Raw genomic sequence first — 22,135 nt, forward strand, 5'->3', positions numbered from 1 at the left:
TAATACATTTATGCCTATATACAGTATTCTTTCCCAAGTTAATTAAGTCACATTTGAAACCGAAAGTGCCCCAATCATTCACTTTATTACCCCTCAATATGAGTCAGTGACATTAAAAATGCCCCGTTTTCCCACTTTGATGCGTGCTCACTCATCCATAAATAAAAAAAAATTATTTTTGCATAAAATTCTGCTCATAGGTTCATAAACATTACTGTCAAATGACATCGCTAAAGACAGCCTCGAAAAAAGTCCCACCATATTGAATGGGGGTTGATTAAGCAATACACCATAGTGTACACAATGTGTATGAGAGAGGAAGTCAATTTTTTAACAAAAAGGAAATGAGGGTTTGTTTTATGGACGATTTTTGTTACTTTTGCCAATATTTTTTTTCGTGAAACTTTGCACATGGCTTCAGAGGAACACTATCCAAAAGGTGCGCACACCAAAATAATCATTCGATACGGTACAGAGTGGGGCCAAGGCCTTGAATTTTAATCTCATTTGCAACATTTTCGAATACTGTGTGCTCACTGAAACATTAGACATCGAGATTTTCATAAAAATCGAATTAAATGAATCATGCAAGGAGTTTTGTGACAGATATCCATGGTTGCCTATGATTTAGAAAATCGTATTTTTGTTTTCATTAAATGTTCATTGAACCGTTAAATGATGAGAATTGTTGAAGATACTCTTTGCCAAAACAACCGTCATGACATTTGATCATTTTTATCGATAGAAATGTGTAAAAATCAAATTATGGAAAATTTTGAACTGTGTTTATTCAACCGTAAAATTTAGGGGAAAGTTGTATCGTCTTTAGAAAGCACATCTTACAAGCCTTGTGACTATTTCTTATGATGAGAATGTGGAATTCTTGATAAAGAGTTGCAGCTCGTGAACTTCTAAGCTAGTGAACACTTTTTGGGAGAGTGATCACGAATTTCCTAAATAGCCAGTGAACACTTTTTGCGAGAGTGATCACGAATTTCCTTGTTGACCGTAGTAGAGTAGATTGCGAGACAAATGAATACCCTATAGCGATTATTTCAATCCGCAATAATAGTATTAATGTGGAGTTCGTTCCAATAAAGTAAAATCAAAGTCATGATACTTGGCTTGTGCCTTTTGAAAAGTGACAATTTTGCCCTCTAGGGGTGCTAACTGAAGCATGACATAAAATACAAATTAAATTAAATTAAATATATCAAAACCCCCCATTGGTTTGGATCACATCTTTCCAAGTGACTTCGCGCCAGAGTCAGCCGACCGTAGCGTCACTTGGTTCCCAAGGGGCGGAAGTTAATCCCGTGAGAGACGGCTTTGAACTTCCCGTAGGATTCGGTCCCAGGCGTGTGACAGCTGGAACCGCAAACCAACCTCTCCGAGTTTTATTTCATTATGTGACAAGACACTGAGGTTGGTTATTGATGAGAGGGGTGCAAAGAAGCAGAGAGAGAGCTAGTGCATTGATTAAACAGAGAGAGATAGTTTGTTAAAGACGATTGATTTGAGAGAGTTTGGGTGTGTGTGTGTGGATGTGCGTGTGTGGGGGAGCGAGAACAAAAGAAGAAATATAAAGATGAAGAACATAGATGGCGAAGGGGAATGGAGGTGTATTAGAATGGAGAGAGAGAGCGTGTGTGTGTGTGTGAGAGAGGGTCTTACCACGACATGGTGAAATTCAACACTAAAGAATGTCACTTGAACAAGTGCGGGTCAACAGCAATTCAAGAGTTTTTATTTTGGTCGCTGCTTCTTTATCCCAATTAATACAGATGCAATAAATTTCCCATCAGGATTGCAAATGTAGTCCTATTTTCGATCACCTCGTTGCTCATGGATCACATACATATTTTATTGTCATCAATTCTTAACCAGTTTAAACTGTAACCCGAAACTGGTTCTCGTATAAATGCACCCTACATACATGCCATATGAGTTCATTATACACTCACTGTTCCTTTCTTACTTTATAGAGTTTCAAACGTTTCAAATGCTGTCTCACCTTCCTTATGTCTCTTGTTTCCCCCTTTAGATAAACATTAATTTGCTTTAAATCGTATTCATATTGATATATATATACAACAAAAATTTAACCCCACCCCCCTTATATCAAATCGCTGTAACTTTTGAAAGGAATAATTTTGAAATATTATATTTCGTAGGTATTTCTCTACAGTCATTAAACAACTCCTGGTGAAAAATGATATTGATCGATGAAGTCACGCATGAGAAATTAATGATTGAATTAAAAATAACCATTTTCAAAAGTCACAAGAGTCGTTTTTCAGATTGTGTAAATAAAAAGTTGGGCAAAGGTTCTCTTTAGCTGAATTTTGTGGTGTTACTGCTGTTTTTCTATCCATCATTTAGCCACTCCACACACAATTTTTATAACGTATGTTTATGGTTGAGTGAGCACATTTTTTTGCGACGTATCGTCATAGGGGTTTAGAGTAGTATCTTCTACAACTTGTTAAACTTGTTAAAACATGTAAAAATTTGAAAATGCTGATGGCTCCCCCCCCCCATTTACTCGACCTTCCCCTTTTTAGAATTCTGGATCCACCACTATTTGTCCATAAATTCAATTGATCCTGAGGTATAAGTAAGAAAATAATACATTTATGCCTATATACAGTATTCTTTCCCAAGTTAATTAAGTCACATTTGAAACCGAAAGTGCCCCAATCATTCACTTTATTACCCCTCAATATGAGTCAGTGACATTAAAAATGCCCCGTTTTCCCACTTTGATGCGTGTTCACTCATCCATAAATAAAAAAAAATTATTTTTGCATAAAATTCTGCTCATAGGTTCATAAACATTACTGTCAAATGACATCGCTAAAGACAGCCTCGAAAAAAGTCCCACCATATTGAATGGGGGTTGATTAAGCAATACACCATAGTGTACACAATGTGTATGAGAGAGGAAGTCAATTTTTTAACAAAAAGGAAATGAGGGTTTGTTTTATGGACGATTTTTGTTACTTTTGCCAATATTTTTTTTCGTGAAACTTTGCACATGGCTTCAGAGGAACACTATCCAAAAGGTGCGCACACCAAAATAATCATTCGATACGGTACAGAGTGGGGCCAAGGCCTTGAATTTTAATCTCATTTGCAACATTTTCGAATACTGTGTGCTCACTGAAACATTAGACATCGAGATTTTCATAAAAATCGAATTAAATGAATCATGCAAGGAGTTTTGTGACAGATATCCATGGTTGCCTATGATTTAGAAAATCGTATTTTTGTTTTCATTAAATGTTCATTGAACCGTTAAATGATGAGAATTGTTGAAGATACTCTTTGCCAAAACAACCGTCATGACATTTGATCATTTTTATCGATAGAAATGTGTAAAAATCAAATTATGGAAAATTTTGAACTGTGTTTATTCAACCGTAAAATTTAGGGGAAAGTTGTATCGTCTTTAGAAAGCACATCTTACAAGCCTTGTGACTATTTCTTATGATGAGAATGTGGAATTCTTGATAAAGAGTTGCAGCTCGTGAACTTCTAAGCTAGTGAACACTTTTTGGAGAGTGATCACGAATTTCCTAAATAGCCAGTGAACACTTTTTGCGAGAGTGATCACGAATTTCCTTGTTGACCGTAGTAGAGTAGATTGCGAGACAAATGAATACCCTATAGCGATTATTTCAATCCGCAATAATAGTATTAATGTGGAGTTCGTTCCAATAAAGTAAAATCAAAGTCATGATACTTGGCTTGTGCCTTTTGAAAAGTGACAATTTTGCCCTCTAGGGGTGCTAACTGAAGCATGACATAAAATACAAATTAAATTAAATTAAATATATCAAAACCCCCCATTGGTTTGGATCACATCTTTCCAAGTGACTTCGCGCCAGAGTCAGCCGACCGTAGCGTCACTTGGTTCCCAAGGGGCGGAAGTTAATCCCGTGAGAGACGGCTTTGAACTTCCCGTAGGATTCGGTCCCAGGCGTGTGACAGCTGGAACCGCAAACCAACCTCTCCGATTCAATGTTGACTTCTCCACTCTTTCCCAAATAGCTTCTTTTACTCCTCTCTCGAACCACCTGCTTTCTTTGTCCAGGATCACCACGTCCTTGTTGTTGAAGGTGTGTCCCGTCGCGTTCAAGTGGGTGAAAACCGCCGATTCAGGAATGGCTGCGAGACCAGTAGATTTACGGTGTTGGTACATCCGTGCTCTCAGTGATTGTTGAGTTTCACCGATGTAGGAATCCTGACATTCCCTTTGTTCACATCTAATACCATACACCACGTTTCGCTTCTTATCCTTGACCGGTTGGTCTTTCACGTGCACAAGCAGCTGTCTCAGTGTTCTATGCGGCTTATGTGAGGTGGAGATTCCGAACCTACCAAAAGTGCGACTGATCCTTTCTGATAGACCCGCAACGTAGGGAATAGTAACAAGGGTCCTATTCCGGCGAGGTTGGGCTGTTCTTCCGAAGGTCTTACAGGTCGAGGTTGCTTCGGACGTGTGGCTTTCTGGAACGCCCAGCTGGGATATCCGCACTTTCCAAGAGAGTTCGTAATGATTTTCTTTTCAGCCGAGTTGTCCTCCGGTTTACTCACAACGCTGTCCGCTCGATGGAACAGCGTCCTTATCACCTTCCTTCCTATATACTCGGAAATCCAAACTGCCTCCTTCCACTATTTGTACTTCGCAGTCAAGGAACGCAAGTTTGTTGTCCTTACAGGCTTCCTGTGTGAACTTGATATTCACGTCTTGGTTGTTGATGTGTTTGAAGAAGTCGTGCAACTCTGACTTGTGGATGATAACGAAGGTGTCATCCACGTATCTCAACCAAGTTCTAGGTTTTCTGCCTGGGTAGCTCGAAATTGCCTTCTGTTCGAAGTCTTGCATATACAGGTTAGCAACTATGGGCGAGACAGGAGAACCCATGGCACATCCATGTTTCTGTATATTAACTTCCGCCCCTGGGGAACCAAGTGACGCTACGGTCGGCTGACTCTGGCGCGAAGTCACTTGGAAAGACGTGATTGGCGTTCATTCGCCTGATGAAGCCAACAGCGGTTGGTGAAACGTCGCGACGACAGAGAATTGTAAGTTAATACTTTCAATTTTCAACAAATTCCAGTAGATGATTCAATTTTTGGAAACAAACTGTTATTCCTATGCTTTGATTCAAGTACTTACCATTTTATCTATGCCTCTCTTATTATGATACTGTTATGTAAATGATTTGTTATAATTGTTATGTTATACTATGTACACTGTCACAGGGGACAATGGGAGACCAACAAACTGATGAATATGCTTCCCTGTTTTTCAAACAAATAAATACATAAAATAGAAATAAATGTTTATATTGATACAGTATATTAACAAGAAGCACCGAAGCACGTCCTTCGATCATCGATGCTCCCATCGTAGCTAATATTCTGCACCACTCACTTGCCGTTCCTACTTTGTTTGCGAAATTGGTCCTCTCTCCCTATTTTTCCTTCTCTCTTTCACTGCTACTGTCTCTTTCTCTCTTACCTCATCGCTTTGCTTTAATTCATATTCATATCAATCTAATCAGAAGAATCAATGAAGTTCATCACTTGTCAACGCTCCCACCATGAAGCTAGTATTATCATGTTCTATGTAAACATGTGACTACTGAAAACTGAGTTGTGACGCTCCTCTCAATTCATATTCAATATTCATCCGACTCACAGTAGTACAGCCTAGCCATGTGTGAAAATTACCCTGAAATAAGGGAATTACCACTGCGTAATCCGTAGACGTGTAAGGACATTGGTCATGTACATACGCATCTTGTCTCACAGCATAGATACAGTTCAATAAATCGATGTCCGAAGTTAAAGTAAAGTTTTAAAGTAACATCAAAACGACCAATTCTTTTCAAGAGACCACCTAGACGTTGACGTCATAATACATCGGAGAGGATTGATAAGGTGAGTTATAAAGGTCGATATACCCAACAATGTCATTTTGTCGGTTGATATCGAGGAAATAAACAATATTCTAAGAATTGAGAACGATCAGTTTATCTGTATCCATTTCCATGCATTGTATAGTCTACTGTTTTCCGTATAAATCCGTTAGTTTGTATCTGGATACATATCACGTTGTATTATGTTTGAATAGAAAAAAACGAATATCATTTCGTTATATTTTTGCCAAATAAATCAAGCCCCAAATTCATGTGATAAGAATAAAAACTCCTACATTATCTACTGTAATTCTTTTCACCCGCAATAAGATATGATCGAACGTCCTGAGTATTATCGAGCTGATGGGTAAATTCAAATAATATTTGTTTTAATCGCTAGAGGGTATTCATTTGTCTCGCAATCTACTATGGTCAACAAGGAAATTCGTGATCACTCTCGCAAAAAGTGTTCACTGGCTTTCTAGGAAATTCGTGATCACTCTCGCAAAAAGTGTTCACTAGCTTACAAGTTCACGAGCTTTCGAGTGCCGCTGCAACTCTTTATCAAGTGACACGGATTGTCCGATATCGTACTCTATTTATACTAACCTCCAAGACCGTACGCACAAACGCGAGAACAATAGGTGGACACTGATCCGTTGTGCGATTGGTCAGGAGGTATGCAAATAAGCCGGGTGTATATGCAAATACGCCGTGGGTCGGCAATATGCAAATGAGACCTAAATTGGCGGGCTCGCTAGTTTCCCGTGGGCGGGGGTTGACTGGCTGAGAGGTCCCTCGATGGTGGCCGGGAACGATCGGGAACGATCGGGTCGGCGTGCAGTGCCGACCCGAATACCACAAGAGAGATGCGTGATGCTCTTAAGACACTCAAGAATGATGATAGCATCACAATCCTTCCTGCGGATAAGGGTAGTGCCACAATCATTCTAGATAGTACCTCCTACGAAGACAAAATGACCGAGCTTCTAAGCTCTGGTCCGTATAAAATGCTAAAGAAAGACCCCACAGATCGAATGTGTCGCAAACTGACCAGTACGTTACTGGCACTAAAGAAAGACAAAGTTCTAGATGAGGCTACATACAAAAAGATAAAGCCCACACAGAAACAGCCACCTAGAATATACGGGTTGCCCAAAATACACAAACCCGGGATACCTCTCAGACCAATAGTTTCATGCATAGGTTCTTTTGCCTATAACCTATCAAAGTACCTGGCGGACATCCTGTCCCCTCTCACTAACTGCTCAGAACACACGGTTACCAACTCCAGTGAATTCGCTGAATTCACATCGGAGCAGACAATTAACGAACAAGAATCCATGATCTCTTTTGATGTAGTCTCCCTCTTCACTAACGTACCGATAGAGGGCGCATGCAGTACGGCCCTGCAACGAATGCAATCCGACCCCACATTATCAGAACGTTCCACACTTATGCCTGAACAAATAGTCGAACTCCTCGAGTTCGTCCTCAGATCCACATATTTTCTGTACAGAGGCTCTTTCTATGAGCAAACAGAAGGAGCAGCAATGGGTAGCCCAGTCTCAGCGGTTGTGGCTAACCTATATATGGAAGGATTTGAACAGAACGCTTTGCCCAAGTGTCCTTCCACATGCCGCCCGCGGGTGTGGAAGAGATACGTCGATGACACTTTCATAATTGTAAATAATTCCGAAGCAGACGGCCTACTCGCATACATGAATAGCCAGCAACCGTCCATCCAGTTCACTCTGGAGACTGAACAAGGAGGGAAATTAGCATTCCTTGATACGCTAGTCCAAAGACACGAGGGCGGGAAACTTTCCACCTCTGTCTACCGCAAGCCCACTCATACAGACCAATACATACCATATGATTCTCATCACGACAAATCGTTCAAGAAGGGTCTTATTAAATGTCTGTTCGACAGAGCAGCACGTATTATAACTCACCCGCCTGAACTCCCGAAAGAAAGAGCACACATACGTGGCGCCTTATACAGTAACGGCTACCCACGCCGTTTTATCAAGAATACTTTCAAGAAAAAACAACCACCAAGGGATCAGAAAGTTTTCAAGACTTGTTGTCAAGATATGACTGTATTTATTGTATGCATCATGTGATAATGAGTTTATAATTGTGTAATTATAACTGTGTATTAATTATAAGACTGTTCATATCATGTGTTATATGAAATGTTATTACTGCAAATGTATAACATTCTGTTATGTATTTGATTTTTTCTATATGTATCATCTATGTTATTGTATGTTCTATAATGTAGTAGTAAACATTCCAATGTTATGAATGAAATTCATAAGAAGGAAATAGAAAGCTTCCGGTGGAAGGTTTTCCCAGTAATTATGACGATGGTCAAACGTCATACAGGTACCACTTGTGAGTCAGGTTTTCTTAGTACTTATCCCTGAATAGGAAGCCTCATGACCATAAAAGGAGAAAGGCCCAACATCAATGGGGTAAAACGTAAACATTTACCGTTAGACGGGTCAGACACTTTCCAAGAAGAATCAGAGTTCTGTTTCTGACCATTTCCGGTGGTAGAGGGTAAATAGCTCTTAACCAATCGAATGCAAGGGACAGAATGAGTGACCCAGCATTAGCCAATGATATTTAGAGGGGCGTATACTTCAGAAAACTTTCCAAGAATATCAGAGTTCCAAACTCTTGACCATTAGGTCTATGGGATAAAATTATTATAAATTTAGCTAAAATTTGATTCTAAATCAGAAGCTGCTGTAATTCAACAGAGATACTACTTGTTAGAGATACTGCACAAAAGTATTACAAGTTTTCATCAGAATACTATATTCAGCTCTCGGTGAATACAACAAGGTGTTGTTAAGGACAACCTGATAGTCCGGGTCTTGGGATTCCACATTGGCAAAATTGGAATCGTTATAAATCAGTAACACCAACGAGAAGTTGTGAGTACACACTATTTTAATATTATAGCATTGTTAAAGTTATGCATTGTTATTGTATAATGTAAAGGATATAATATCATTCTGAGTTTACTGTACTGAATATTGTTGTGATACCTTTCCATGTTACTACATGTGTATTACATACCTATGTTTAATTATTATGTAAAGAATATTGTGTTAGTATCATTTACAATGTTGATTAATAATTATCATCATCTACTGTAAGAAAGTGATGGATGTGAGGAAACATACTTTTGGAAAAGAATATATTCTAAATAAGATGTTTAACCTGTCAAGATTTAACTTGATATATCTATAAATGTTTGGGGTTTTGAACAAATCACTAGAAGTGGGTTATATTTATATCTAATTTGACAGGGTGTTTAGATTTATGATCTGTAACTGGAGTTAAAGAGACGGGGACGGAATCATTGGTCTAGGTCTATATCCAGGAGACAGGAGCTGACGTCAGACAGATAGTCATCGTCAGGGAACTCAAGTGTGAAACCAAGAATCAAAGAAGAAGAAGAATAAGCTAAGCATCGTCATTATCATTGAATTGTAGAAACTGTTAATATTTCATATGTTTATACTTCGTTCATAATCTGTAACCCTCGTTAGAGTAGTTTGTTGTAATAAAGGTTTTCATAAACCTAATTACTGGTGTGAATTGGTATTCTGTTTAACAAGTTTATAAGAGTCTGTGGGGTGGAATAACACTGCAGTTAAAACGATCCCATCACAAGGTGGATCAAGTTCAAATTGAAAGTAGACCCTGTGACATTTGGTGGAGAACCCGCGGGCAGTGTTTTAATCCACTAGTAATTAATTACTAAAACAAGGAGTGTTTTGAACCTCTTTACAAATTCCCAAAACAGACTTATAACTTGTGACAGGAAACCAAAGCAAACTTTGCAAGTTCCAGCTATTATAGTGTTGACAGAATTATACCACTTCCAGCCAGACCATACTAATTCATTGAAGGTTAACAGTGGTTGCCATAACAACCGGTTTCAACTTTGTGTAGTAGTATTGAGGAGGGAGTTTAACACTAGTAGGGCATCATGGAATTTTCTCAATACATGGAGCTGGGTAAAGAGGCAGGTTTGTCTGGCAAAGAATTGATAGACTTTGCCAAAGAAATGGAGAGTAAACAAAGGGATGAGAGACGAAAGGATAGGGAACATCAAAAGGAACTAAAAGAATTAGAGCTAAAGCTAGCTAGTCAAAAAGTTCAAGATGTTAAAACAAGTTCTCATCCAGGTAGGGATAATTTGAATATCAAACTTCCCTTGTTCAATGAAAAGACTGATGACATGGATTCTTTTCTTAGACGATTTGAAAGGTACGCTAGAAGTTTAAATTGGGAAGAGTCCCAATGGGCTTTGCCCCTTAGTACTTTATTAACTGGCAAAGCGTTAGAGGTATATTCCAGGATGCCTGATGAAGAGGCATGTGAATATGACACTCTGAAGGCAGCATTGCTGCGACGTTATGATTTAACAGCAGAAGGGTTTAGGAGTAAATTTAGGTTTTCGCGGGTAGAAGCCGGTGAAACTTATACACAGTTTGGAGACAGACTAAAAAGGTATTTGCATAGGTGGGTTGAGCTGTCAAGTATGACAGAAAACTTTGAGGGCTTAGTAGAGCTCATGACTGTAGATCAAATCTATGCAGGCTGTGGAAAAGAAATGAAACAATTTCTGAAGGAAAGGCGTCCCGAGGGATTGGGGGATTTGACAAAACTTGCCGAGCAATATTGCGAGGCCCATCCTAACATGAAAGAAAACAAGGCTAAGGACTCAAGCTCCAAGCGCCCAGTAAATGGACAGGCACCCTCTGGAGAGCAGAGGAAGGGGCATAAATCTGGGTCAAGTGGATGTTTTATATGTGGGAAAGGGGGGCACTTAGCAAAAGCTTGCCCAAGTGCAGCAAGGTCAAATTTCAAGAAAGGGGCGGCCTTAGAGGAAATACCCTCAAACTCGGAGAAGGGGGGTGCCTGCAAAGAAATGAATACAGTCATGTACTCAGAAGCTCGGCAACCAGGCTCTTATGTAAAATTGTCTAGTGGGGACGAGTTGCCCTTACTAGAGGCTGGGGGAGTCTCGGGGACTGTGAAGGATGAAATGCCTGTCGTTCAAGGCAAGGTAGGGGGGCATATTGTCTCTGTACTTAGGGATAGTGGATGTAGTACGACGATTGTAAAATCCAAGTATGTAAGGCCAGATCAGTACCTGAATATTAAGAAGAGGGTAGCCTTAATCGATAGGACGATAAGGGAATTCCCTGTTGCTAGGATATGGGTGGATACTCCTTACTATATTGGGCAGTTAGATGCGTTAGTACTAGAGAACCCACTATATGAGTTAATACTCGGTAACGTCACCGGGGTGAGGAAACACACCGATCCTGACCCTGATTGGACGTTAGAATTAGACGATGATGATGATTTCGATGCCGAAATCGACATCGATTCGGAAATCCCATCCGAGGGAGGCGCAGTAGAGACGCGGGGTCAAAAAGCACAGAAATTAAAGCCACTAAAGCCATTACCGACTGCCAAAGCACTTTCTCTTGCTACGAGCAAGGCTGATTTTCAGCACGCGCAAAAGGAGGACGAGACACTTGGTAAGTATTGGAAAGCGGCAGAAACAGGGGCTCTGTCTATTACTGGAAAGGGTAATGAGACGCGCTTTTTGGTAAAACGCGGACTATTGTATCGAGAATTTAGAGCTGCCAAGCAAACTCAAGGCGGGCCGATTACTCAACTTTGTGTACCCAAGGGATTTAGGGAAGGAGTTATGGCACTAGCCCATGATGGTATCATGGCTGGTCACCTTAAGGTACAAAAAACTCTTGATCGCCTACAGCAAAGTTTTTGCTGGCCGCGCATGGCAGAAGATGTGCGCTGCTATTGTATCTCCTGCGACATTTGTCAGAGGACAATAAAGAAAGGAAGTGTTGGTCGCGTGCCACTCGAGAGCACACCCCTCATTGACACTCCCTTTAAGCGCGTGGCCATTGACCTCGTAGGGCCATTAGATCCAAAGACTGACAGAGGGAATCGCTATATTTTGACATTAGTTGACTATGCGACGCGATATCCTGAGGCAATACCATTGCCTAATATTGAGACCGAGCGGATTGCCGAAGCTCTTCTCGAGATTTTCAGTAGGCTAGGCCTACCGGATGAAATTCTCACCGATAGAGGGAGCCAGTTTATGAGCGGGCTTATGAAGGAGTTAGGGCGGTTGCTGTCCGTAAAACAGTTAACCACAACTCCTTACCACCCAATGTGCAATGGGCTGGTAGAGCGCTTTAATGGGACGCTTAAGACGATGCTTAAGCGCATGTGCGCAGAGCGACCCAAAGATTGGGACCGATACATTCCAGCGCTACTATTTGCATACAGGGAGGTACCGCAAGCTAGCCTCAGCTTCAGCCCATTTGAACTTCTATATGGTAGAACCGTGCGTGGGCCTCTCTCCCTAATTAAGACTATCTGGGAAGAAGAGGATGCATCTGAGGAAGTTAAGACAACGTATGAATATGTTGTAGATCTGCGTGCAAGAATGGAAGAAACTTGCAAGCTTGCGCAGGAAGAGCTGAAACGCGCATCAGCCCGTTACAAGAAGTATTATGATACCACAGCTAGAGATAGGAAGTTTGCCGTGGGGGATAAGGTCCTTATTCTCAGACCCACAAGCGCAAGCAAACTACTGATGCAATGGCAAGGTCCGTATGAGATCAAGCAGAAGGTAGGCCGATGCGATGTCCGTATCGAAGTTAATGGTAGGCTAAAAACCTACCATGTTAACCTCCTGAAGAAATACATTGACCGAAGCGGCGTAAGCGATCTCAACCAAGCTGCATCAATCTCTGTGGTCGAAGAAGAACATGACCATGATAGGCCATGTATTGGATTTCCTGCGCTAATCCAGACCGAGGATCTCCAACATGTGATAATCAGTGACAAGCTGACCGACACACAAGGTGCACAGGCTAGACAGGTATTAGCCCAATTTGAAGCACAACTGACAGATGTGCCAGGGAGAACTAATACTATGCAGTGCACAGTCAAACTGACAAGTAATGACCCAGTGGTAAGCAAACCATACCCACTACCTCAGTCAACACGCGAAGCAGTCAAGTCTGAGATAACTGATATGCTCCGACTAGGTGTGATTGAGAAGTCGGAATCGCGTTTCGCTTCACCAATCGTCTTGGTGAAGAAGAAAGACGGCACAAACAGATTCTGCGTCGACTACAGGAAACTGAACGCAGTAACAGTTTTCGACCCAGAGCCGGTGCCTAACGCGGATGACTTATTGTCAAATCTAGCAAAAGGGTGCTACTTCTCGAAGCTAGATCTGAGCAAGGGGTATTGGCAGATACCAATGGCAGCAGAAGACAAAGAGAAGACTGCTTTTGTAACTTCTGAGGGGCTATTTCACTTCACTGTGTTACCTTTCGGAATGGTTAATGCACCAGCTACATTCTCACGTCTTATGCGACGGGTTCTATCTGGGCTAGACGGGGTAGTCAATTACATTGACGACATCTTAGTTTATTCAGAAACCTGGGAGGGTCATGTCAGGGCATTGGTCCAAGTGTTCACAAGACTTGCCGAGGCTGGACTGACAGCAAAACCGAGTAAGTGTCAGATTGGATTCCAATCTTTGGATTTCCTAGGACATGTTGTCGGGGAAGGCACACTCAGGCCTGATCCAGCAAAACTGGATCAAATTCTGCATGCAACTCCTCCAACTACCAAGAAGGAGGTACGCGCATTCTTAGGTTTGGCAGGCTATTATCGGAAGTTCATCCCAAACTTTGCGACAATCGCGGCGCCACTGACCGATCTCACAAAGAAAAACGGGCCAAATAAAGTGGAATGGGGTCCAATTGAAGAGCGAGCGTTCCAAACACTAAAGTCACGTCTGACTTCATCACCGATCTTGCATCTCCCAAATCAAGATGAGCCATACATATTGGCAACGGATGCTTCAGATGTAGGCATAGGGGCCGTTCTGATGCAGCGCGTAGGGGAAGAAAAATTTCCAATCGCATACGCGAGTAGAAAACTGTCCGACACAGAAAGACGCTATGCGGTAATCGAAAGGGAATGTCTTGCGATTGCTTGGGCAGTGAAAAAATTCAATGTCTACCTCTATGGCACTGAATTTGAATTAGAAGTAGATCACAGACCACTGATGTACTTAGCACAAGCGAAATTGCAAAATAGTAGAATTCTGAGGTGGGCTCTTGCGCTTCAGTCATATCGTTACCATGTGACTGCAGTAAGGGGAATAGATAATGTAGGGGCTGATTTTCTTAGCCGTTGCCCTGAACAATAGGCAGGGGTATCCACTCATATTTTAATAGAGTAATAATTTGGTATCTATTATGTTTTGATCACATATCTACATGATCATACAATGTTGTAGATAGTGCTACTATCTTAAAATGGGGGGTGGTGTCAAGATATGACTGTTAGGTCTATGGGATAAAATTATTATAAATTTAGCTAAAATTTGATTCTAAATCAGAAGCTGCTGTAATTCAACAGAGATACTACTTGTTAGAGATACTGCACAAAAGTATTACAAGTTTTCATCAGAATACTATGTTCAGCTCTCGGTGAATACAACAAGGTGTTGTTAAGGACAACCTGATAGTCCGGGTCTTGGGATTCCACATTGGCAAAATTGGAATCGTTATAAATCAGTAACACCAACGAGAAGTTGTGAGTACACACTATTTTAATATTATAGCATTGTTAAAGTTATGCATTGTTATTGTATAATGTAAAGGATATAATATCATTCTGAGTTTACTGTACTGAATATTGTTGTGATACCTTTCCATGTTACTACATGTGTATTACATACCTATGTTTAATTATTATGTAAAGAATATTGTGTTAGTATCATTTACAATGTTGATTAATAATTATCATCATCTACTGTAAGAAAGTGATGGATGTGAGGAAACATACTTTTGGAAAAGAATATATTCTAAATAAGATGTTTAACCTGTCAGGATTTAACTTGATATATCTATAAATGTTTGGGGTTTTGAACAAATCACTAGAAGTGGGTTATATTTATATCTAATTTGACAGGGTGTTTAGATTTATGATCTGTAACTGGAGTTAAAGAGACGGGGACGGAATCATTGGTCTAGGTCTATATCCAGGAGACAGGAGCTGACGTCAGACAGATAGTCATCGTCAGGGAACTCAAGTGTGAAACCAAGAATCAAAGAAGAAGAAGAATAAGCTAAGCATCGTCATTATCATTGAATTGTAGAAACTGTTAATATTTCATATGTTTATACTTCGTTCATAATCTGTAACCCTCGTTAGAGTAGTTTGTTGTAATAAAGGTTTTCATAAACCTAATTACTGGTGTGAATTGGTATTCTGTTTAACAAGTTTATAAGAGTCTGTGGGGTGGAATAACACTGCAGTTAAAACGATCCCATCACAAGGTGGATCAAGTTCAAATTGAAAGTAGACCCTGTGACACTTGTACAGTCTTGCCCTACATAGATGGCCTTTCACAACAACTTAAACGCCGATTAGAAGGTCACGGTATCCGAACGGTTTTCCGCTCGGACACCACCTTACGCAAACAGCTTGTACGCCCCAAAGACCCTATCCCTGATCACAGACGTGATGGCGTAGTATACAACATTCCTTGCCAGGGATGTGACGGGTCTTACATCGGAGAGACAGCCCGACCGATAGTTGAACGCATTTCTGAACACAAGCGCGATGTTCGGTTACAGCGAACCGACACATCCGCGGTGGCAGAACATGCTTGGGAGAAGCAACACCACCCAGATTGGGAGGGTGTACATTGCATTGCCAAAGAAAGACATTGGTATACACGCAGGATTAAGGAGGCTATTAATATACGTCTTTGTCCTAACAATTTCAACAGAGACAGCGGGATCGACATCCCCGATTTCTGGATGCGAACCATCCGACAGCACAATACCCCCTTACCTGGCACTGCACGCCGACCCGATCGTTCCCGGCCACCATCGAGGGACCGCTCAGCCAGTCAACCCCCGCCCACGGGAAACTAGCGAGCCCGCCAATTTAGGTCTCATTTGCATATTGCCGACCCACGGCGTATTTGCATATACACCCGGCTTATTTGCATACCTCCTGACCAATCGCACAACGGATCAGTGCCCACCTATTGTTCTCGCGTTTGTGCGTACGGTCTTGGAGGTTAGTATAAATAGAGTACGATATCGGACAATCCGTGTCACTTGATAAAGAGTTGCAGCGGCACTCGAAAGCTCGTGAACTTGTAAGCTAGTGAACACTTTTTGCGAGAGTGATCACGAATTTCCTAGAAAGCCAGTGAACACTTTTTGCGAGAGTGATCACGAATTTCCTTGTTGACCATAGTAGATTGCGAGACAAATGAATACCCTCTAGCGATTATTTCAATCCGCAATAATGAACCTATTTAGTAATATTTGTTTTTATAATTGATGAAATGATTTCGGACAGGAGGACTACTATCTCCTCTAAGTTGTGACTTCTCCACATTGTGTCGTTGATGGCGGTATGACAATGATCATGAGAAAATGATACTTTATAAAATTATCTTCTTAGAGAACGATATTGGCCTGAGTTTCTATTCTTAGTTTGTTTGACACATTAACTAAAAATAAAGAATTTTCCATGCCATATGGGGAAACGCTCTTGTAGTTTAGGTGTTCAGATGAGTATTTGGTTTCCTTTATCAATCTTGGTGATCTCTATGAAGAATGCAGCTATGATCTCACTAGATTGGGTAGTTATGAGTACATGTATATAGTATATAGTTGCACTTAGGAGAATCCTAATATACAGTGCGTATCAAAAAAAAGTTAACACTTAGAAAAAATCCTGTAAAATTATATATTTGTAACATCCTGTCGATTTTTCCACATTTTAGCATTGGTACAGATCCATTTAAGGACGATATAACTGTCGAAAAATATTTCCACTTGAGTGAGCACCACTAACTTTTGAAAAGTTGGTGAAAAATGATTTGCGCAGAACTTTGAAATAGTTATGCGAATAAAAGTAGACCCTGATCATGAAAAAAAGTGGAAATTAGCAAGAAAAATTTATATGAAGATATTTTTTACCTTTTTAAACTTGTTTCCTTGCCCAAAACACTTCGAAGAGTGCATTGCGCCCCATCCCTCTCCCCCACACACCGAGTCCATCGTGACGATATTTGCTTTACACTGAGCTGTAATTTTCATGAAATGGGTTAGGCTTGATTTTCATTTTGTTAATCATTGCCAAGCTTGGGAAAAGTGTGGAGAAACAAGTATTAAATGAAAATGAAATGTAAACCAACTTTAAATGATAAAAACTTAGTGAAAAATGCTGGAGATGTCTGATATAAACTTTTGTTCAGATTCAGTTATGTCCTCAGATCCAGATGGCACAAAAAGGGTAAAGGTTGTGCTTACTAAGTGTTGAAATTTCAAATTTGGGTGGCAAAATTGTTACAAAATGCTTGAAAGTATCCGTTTTATTTCAATTGGCTAAAAGTGGTAGGGAAATTTATGAGAAATGCTTCACAGGGTAAGTATGATTTCGCCCTTTCCCCTTGACACAACGTGAAAAAGAGCATTTCTGCGCAAACAGATTTCTGTGAGCTTTACAAAAATGGACAGTGCTCACCCAAGTGTATTCTGTCAAATTCTGTCAAAAATTTGTACTTTAATTTGAAAGAGGAGACAAAACCCCATGAATATATGTGAACAGATCACCCCAGGTTGTTTCTTTTTCAATTCAAAGAACTTTATCAAAGTGTAAACTTGTTATCGATATGTACTGTATAAGTGAAAGAATAAAGTATTCCTTAAAACAGAGCTGTAAAACTCCAGTTCGTGAGAGCAATGTTCGGGGAAGGGGGTGTATGAAACATTCCACATCGAGGCTTAAGCAGTTTGATATTATCAAACTGCTTATGCTTACTCGAAGCGTAAAGAATATGAAAGCTTCAACGAGGACAACAACCAAAAAAAAGCCTCGATCAACACTATAGGTTAAAAAGTAACGGAGATATTGAATATTAAAATTTGACAATATTTTGTGAAAACGGGTAGGCCTATATATTAAGAGCTCACTTGCAAAAGGGGTTATGTCAATTTTTCATCAAATTTGATTTTTTTTATCTCAATGTATAGATTTTTAGTAGCTCTACCAAAGAAAAGTTGAAATTCCCATGAAAAAGCGATCTAAAATGGCAAAGAAAAATCACATTTTTAAAAAAAGGGGTTAGGTCCATTTTAGTTTAGTTGCAAAAGGGAAAAGTCCACAAAGAATTTTTTGGGAAAAGAATATTTACAAAAATATGAAGACAGGTGGATTTCTTTTATAGCCAATTTTATGTTCTCATGGTAGGGTATCACGAAAACTTAGTTTCGCATAATAATATTGCAATATGGAAGAATAAAAAAAATCTGATTTTCTTGGAGTGGACCTAACCCATTTTGCAAACAAAATATTCTGAAGAGCTCATTTTGTTAAAAGGGGTTAGGTCCACAATGATAATTTTGGAAAAGAATATATAAAAAAAAGATGAAGACAGGTAAATTTATTTTATACCCAATTTTATGTTCACATGATAGGGTAGTACATCCGGGAGTACATCATGACAAATTAGTTTCTTATTAGAGTATTGCAGTGAGTGGGAACAAAAAAAAATGGTTTTTCTTGGAATGGAAAAAAGTGGACCTAACCCATTTTGCAACTAAACTCATCATATGCAGTTAATGGTATGTGCGTGAGTAATATGTCTCCCAGTAGCAAATTAAGAAAATGTAATCTTACATATTATATATTATAATATAATTATATATTTACAAAGCCATGTATGGAAGGTTCCATGGTTTTATTATTCCCTATTTTCATTGTAATAATTGTCTGACATTATTTTTTTTCTATTCAATTCATATCATTTTCAGCCTTGAGTACACCTTCAAATTTCTGCTGCGTTAGAAACCACGTCATCTTTGGCAAATATTTGATGAATATGGCATCTTAGAGAGCTCTTACCACAACAGGTAATATGTCACATTGTGAAAATATTTTTTTTCTCATTTTATCATAACATTCAGAAATATTTGTTCTTGTGATTTATGTCATCGTTAATTTGAAGATTTCAAGATTAAGAAAAGATAATAATAGGGATTTGGCAACGTAAGGGGAAATTCGTTTCTATGACTTATTATTTCTCTCTCTCTCTCTCCATCTCCCTCTTTCTCTCCCTCTCTCTAACTTTTCATCTTTCTCTCTCTCCTATTCTTACTCTCATTCTCTTTGATTCTTTCTGTTTCCTTATTTTTTTTCTTTATCCGCTACGCTGTCTCCCTCTCTCCACCTCTATCCCATCCCGTACCTTTCTTAAAATCACCTCTATTTATCTGTTTACAAATGAACACTTTCTCTCTCCCCCTGCACTCTAACTCTCCCTCCTTATAAATCTTTACCACCCCATCTGCTCCCCCTCCCTCCCTCTCTCTCTCCCTCTCCCTCCATCCCTCCCTCCCTCCCCTCATTCTCTATATTTCTCTCTCTCTCCCCCCTTTCTTCATCGATCTATCTTCCCTTTTTTTAAAAAGGGAAGATCACTACTCTTATCACCATGGCAACTAACTTCACCCAAGACCAACAATGTGAAGGAAAGGATTGTCAATCAATCACAGATGTGACGTACTACGTGGAGGAGAAGAAGAGACTCTGTGATGACTGCGCCTCTAAAGAAGGATGCATCGCAAGAGTGAAAAGAGGTGTACCAAATATTTATTGTGAAGAACATGATGAAAAGGTAAAATTATATTGTAAAAGTCATGGTAAAGCGTTATGTGCTTTTTGTGCATTAGATCATTTAGACCCTTGTGTGCGACAAAATATGGATGTCGCAATTGTAGACCTTCAAGCGAAACTTGCGAGCATAAAAGAAAAAGGGAGGGACAAATTAAAAGAAGGTCGTCTTTATGAAGATGAAATTGACCAATGCACGGAAGACACAGACACTCATCTACAAGCTTTGAAAGATGAAGTTAATTCCATAATCAAGGAAGCGATCAGCATAGATAAAGTCAATGAGAAGATGGAGGCTGACCAAATTAATCAAGCATTTGATGGTAAGAATCAAGTACTCCAAGAAGAGATAATGAAGATCTTTGAAAAGATTCGAAAGAACAATGAAGAGAGAGATAAACACCTTGAATTAATCAATACAAATGCACAGATTAGACAAAGACACATGGACAATAAGAAGATTGGTCTTCATAGAGACATTGATAACATTGTTAAAGAGAAGGATAGGAAGATAAGAGAGTTGATGAAATCATTACAGGATGACACAAAAGCAATAGAGAATGTAATACAGACCATAGATACAGTACTAGAAGACGATAAAAACATTGTTAAAGATGGTCATAGGGTGAACATGTCAGTGAGTGATAAACTAAAGAAACCACTTCATAAGAATGATGTGAAACGAATTACTGATAGAATATCAGGTGTGAGGTTTGTGAAGGGTGTTGGGAGAGAGAAGTATGATGGTAGGATTGGTGGGTATGATGGCGAGTTGATGCTTAGTGATACAATCAATGTCAAAGATGAAATCAAAGACCCAGTTATTGTTGGCTGCTTAGATGAATGTAATGTGATCATCACTGACTGGGTGTCAGATAACCATCATACATACATAATGAATATGAACACTAAACACATTCAGAGAGTGATTACAGGTACTGATACATCATGTGTTTTCTCCTGCGCATTACTGAATGATGACAAGATAGTGTGCGGTAGATGGTGTAAAGGCTGTACAGGAGGCAGTTTGACTGGATGCATCAGTGTGTATGACAGACAATGGATGCGCATCAATGACGTCACAATACCAAGAAACAGAACGCGCGATGGCTCATCGGTGGATGTAGCTGTTGACCGTGATGGGATGATCATCGCTGCTGAGTGGAATCAGTCTCAGATATGCGTCATCAACCCAGCTGATAGTAAGATCGTGAATACCATAAAATGTAAAAAGGATGTACTGATGCGAGGTGTGCTATCATCAGGTCACATCATCGCTCAACCTACCCCTCGTGGTGAGAGAGTACTAATCATAGACGGACAGGGTGGTCAAAGGGAAATCCCCACAGTGATGTCATCTTGAATGTCAGTGTTGATCCTATAACAGACGACCTCTACGTCGTGACATCAGATGATGAGTACAAGACGTGTATGATTGATCAGGTGATGAGTGGGAGTGAAGTGAAGATGAGAAGAGTGACGTCATTCCCTCTATCAATTAGACTATCTGATGAGGATGATAGGTTGCTTTACCTTGTTAATTCCCGTGTAATGATCTCATCATCAGGCAAGATAATTGCTTGTGATGGAGATAGTATTCTCGTATTCGAAAAGAGAATCTCACTATAGAATGATGATATATCGGGATCGATTATTGGATTAACTTTGACATTTTTTTATACCATCTTTAGAGAATTATTTGCATCAATTATGTTATTAAGTTGTAGGCCTAATAACTCTCAGCCATTTTAAACATCCCGGTTGAAAATGAACATTTTTTTTTAATAGGTCCGCATCCAAGAACATATCATTCATATGGAAATAGGTCTCAATATCATTTGTTAAATCTATTATATGCGATGAAATATTTCATAATGTCATATTTTCTAATTCCTTATTTTTCCGTGTCATATTGAAAGATAGATAGCCATACACACCATGATATAGAGGGGCAGATAATGATCAGCCACTGAACACGGTGATCGAACAAATTTAGTTTAGAATGGGCACGCGGACTTACTAGGAAAAGATTAATGAGATTTATCAAAAAATTAATGATAAGATATAAAACAAAATCATTCACGCTTAATATAACTGGAATTTCGCATGAAGCGAGGAATGTGCATTTTCTTCATGAAAAAAGTGTTACCTATTTCGAGAAATACATGTATATACCAGCATGAACAAGGGGGCTGTCGGACACTGTTTGAAATAATCTGTTTCTTGACTTTCGTCTGTCATTCTAATAACATTCTTGTTTCTATCAGCGAACAAAAAGATGGAAAATGAATGTAAAATAATCATCTCAATTTTTGGCTTTTATTTTGCGAACAATGAACCGGGTGGCTGCATGAAATATTAGGCTTCAACCAATATTTAATGAATTCAACACGTTACAAAGTAAA

The 22,135-nt window shown here is 39.6% G+C and overlaps 2 protein-coding genes and 1 pseudogene across 2 annotated transcripts; all 3 read left to right on the forward strand.

Annotated features, from left to right (window-relative positions):
- Positions 1-6,799: 6,799 nt before the first annotated feature.
- On the forward strand, positions 6,800-8,479 carry LOC121417898. The gene is made up of 2 exons (XM_041611633.1): positions 6,800-7,871; positions 8,367-8,479. The coding sequence occupies exons 1-2, from the start codon at positions 6,800-6,802 to the stop codon at positions 8,477-8,479; spliced, it is 1,185 nt and encodes a 394-aa protein (XP_041467567.1).
- On the forward strand, positions 8,021-14,235 carry LOC121417899. Its single transcript, XM_041611634.1, has 2 exons — positions 8,021-8,878; positions 9,257-14,235. The coding sequence occupies exon 2, from the start codon at positions 9,943-9,945 to the stop codon at positions 14,233-14,235; it is 4,293 nt and encodes a 1,430-aa protein (XP_041467568.1). The 5' UTR covers positions 8,021-8,878; positions 9,257-9,942.
- A 5,316-nt stretch (positions 14,236-19,551) lies between these two features.
- LOC121416708 lies at positions 19,552-21,359 on the forward strand (annotated as a pseudogene).
- The last annotated feature ends 776 nt before the right edge of the window (positions 21,360-22,135 follow it).

The sequence above is a fragment of the Lytechinus variegatus genome, chromosome 6 (assembly GCF_018143015.1).
Source record: "Lytechinus variegatus isolate NC3 chromosome 6, Lvar_3.0, whole genome shotgun sequence".
Taxonomy (NCBI): Eukaryota; Metazoa; Echinodermata; class Echinoidea; order Temnopleuroida; family Toxopneustidae; genus Lytechinus; species Lytechinus variegatus.